The sequence below is a fragment of the Mastomys coucha genome, unplaced genomic scaffold, assembly GCF_008632895.1.
Source record: "Mastomys coucha isolate ucsf_1 unplaced genomic scaffold, UCSF_Mcou_1 pScaffold6, whole genome shotgun sequence".
Lineage (NCBI taxonomy): Eukaryota > Metazoa > Chordata > Mammalia > Rodentia > Muridae > Mastomys > Mastomys coucha.
Genome location: NW_022196912.1, coordinates 96,599,028 through 96,601,571, shown reverse-complemented (window position 1 = coordinate 96,601,571; position 2,544 = coordinate 96,599,028). Strand labels below are relative to the sequence as shown.

The 2,544-nt window shown below is 39.8% G+C and overlaps 1 protein-coding gene across 2 annotated transcripts in view; it reads left to right on the top strand.

Moving 5' to 3' along the window:
- Window positions 1-349: 349 nt before the first annotated feature.
- Window positions 350-2,544, top strand: part of Med6 (mediator complex subunit 6) — a 16,671-nt gene continuing 14,476 nt past the window's right edge. For both annotated transcript variants that reach the window (XM_031356675.1, XM_031356674.1), the window contains exon 1: window positions 350-453. In XM_031356675.1, coding sequence (XP_031212535.1) covers window positions 432-453 — 22 coding nt within the window. In that variant the 5' untranslated portion in view covers window positions 350-431. The remainder of the gene's footprint in view (window positions 454-2,544) is intronic.

Below are 2,544 nucleotides of genomic sequence, written 5' to 3'. Positions count from 1 at the left end.
CTTGACGCTTTGCTTATTTTTTGTCTGTTTCTTTTGTTCTGGCTCTGCACCTCCAACCTCTGCCAGTTGCAGCTAGGCATCCACGCGAGGCGGCCATCCCTTATCTTCTTACTCCACCGGTCCACAGGCCCCGCTTTCCGGCTTCATCCTTCTGCAGGTCCCAATCTCCTCTCTTCCCCACCGCCACCCAGTGATCAGTGATGCTTTTTGATTCTCGCTCTAGTCTCAGGACCAACCTCCACCCGGCTCCGCCCACTTTACGCCTCACTCCGCCCCCAAACAGCTTCCCGCCCCCCAACCCCCGCCGTTGTGCTCCGCGTGACTACTTTTGACCTCTTTGCTAGCCGTACGGCAGTCAGCCGCCGCTTCCGTCGCGGTAGTCATCACCTTTACTGTGCGCCGGAAGAAGGTCTTAGAGCGCTTTTGGAATTATGGCGGCGGTGGATATCCGAGGTAATTAATTTTATGCTCCCCTTACCAGATTGGGGTTTCATAGCTTGCCGAAGTGACCGTCACACTCTTTTGTGAGGTCTCTCAAGTTCTTCTGAGTGGCTCCTGGACAGCCTACGGCTCTAATTTAACGAAAAAGTGTCGCGCTTTCCCGTGTTCTGACAAGTCTCTTTAAAAGGGTAGAAGCGGAAAAATTAGAAACAATGTGGGGGTTTCTCTCGCAATGCTAGGCATTATATCGGGGCGAAGGGATGGCTTTTCGGAAGAGAGAAGTGGAGTAAAATAAGGACTGATCCCACCCTATGAGTCTTCATATTAATAAGTTTTAATTTTTAGCCTATAATACCTTTCATTTATCGTTCATTCAGTGGTTACCTTCGGCAGGCTGAGCAGTAGAGGTAGAATAGTGAGAATAAATAAATAAATGGAGGAGCAACCTCTTAATGGCTTCTTGGTCGGGTAGCATGTTTGGTTGGTTTTGTTTGTGTATATTTCATTTTTCCTCTTGACAATTTCATACATGTATAAAATGTATTGCTTATTACTTAGATTTGTTAGCATAATTTTAATGTGTCTGGTGTTTAGAGGAATGGCAGAGAAGCTGGCATAGCCATCACTAGAGGGAGGAGATGTAGAAGTGAGAAGATCTGGGAAGATAAAAAGAGAACTATTGTAGGCTAGGTTACGGTTCATTTCCTCCAGGAGGAGAGCCACTGCAGAGTTTTGATTGACAGGGATGGCATGTTCTGACTGTCTGTTCTTTTTTTTTCTTTTTCAATTTATGCATTTATATATTAGAATTTCAGCTGCTGAGAATAGTGTAAAAGACGAGGGTAGAATTAAAAACAACAACAACCAAAAAAAAGAAAAAAAAAACCTGGAGAACAAAAAACAGGACTTTTCTGGAATGGACAGAAATTGGAGGTAGTTTGGAAGAGTGATAACTGCATTAGTGAGAAGGTTAAATCTGCTTGGTTTTTGATGTATTCCATTTATGAAGTGATCACAACTTACTTTGAAGTGGGGCAAATAATTTTTTCAGACTTTTCGGTTTTTATAGATGACTGTCCTTGGATACACGAGGCTGTTTAGATTGACTAAGATCTGTGAATAATAGAGTAAGTCATACTTGCCTTGACCTTCAGCCACGAATTGGAAGCATTTAGTGGTTATTATGCTCATTCCTGATGAATAAAAACTCACAGTTTAGTGGGAGCACACTATCTGTGTTTCTGGTTATGGTATTAGAATTAGTAATAAAACTATATTAAATTTGCCATGAGAACAGAGAAAATGTGACCATTACTACCATAACTGTATTACTACAGTTATAGTGTGCCAAGCATTTAACATACATAATATTGTATGTCTAATTATAGATCTTATCTACCTACCAGCAGTTAGTTAATGGACATGAAATGATTACACCTGGTAATGATAGATAAAACGTTTTTAAGGAAAAAGTCAGTATCCTAAAGCAGCTAAAGGAAATGTACATTTTATGGTAAATAAAATTTTTAGTAGGAGTAGGAAATTTAAATCTTAGTTGTGGTTTTCCCGTGTTGCTTTTCATTAGCAAAGATGCCTTTTTCTAAAAACATTATTTCCTGGTTTTGTATATTGTGACTTTATCCTTATATATTTGTGGATATATGTATACATATAATATATATAAATCATTGGTTTCGATTATTTTTGTTAATATACTTCATTTGTTTCCTCTATTTTAAAACACACAAAGCATGATATTTTTAAAAGCATTTTTTACGTGTAACAACTTTTTCTCATTTGCTTCATTTTTCATGGGATTGCTTGTCACCTTGACCTAGATCTGACTTCTTCAGAAGTGGTAAAAGTAGCTGTATAGAAGAGCTGAAGTTTTTCTTCCAGGATTATATATTAGGATGTTGATTATTGCCGAGCTTTCCTCCCTAAATTGCCCTTGATCATGGTATCTTATTACAGCAACAGAAAACTAGCTAATTCAGACCCACCTTTAAAAATAATTTTCTTGCCGGGCAGCAGCGGCACACGCCTTTAATCCCAGCACTTGGGAGGCAGAAGCAGGCAGATTTCTGAGTTCGAGGCCAGCCT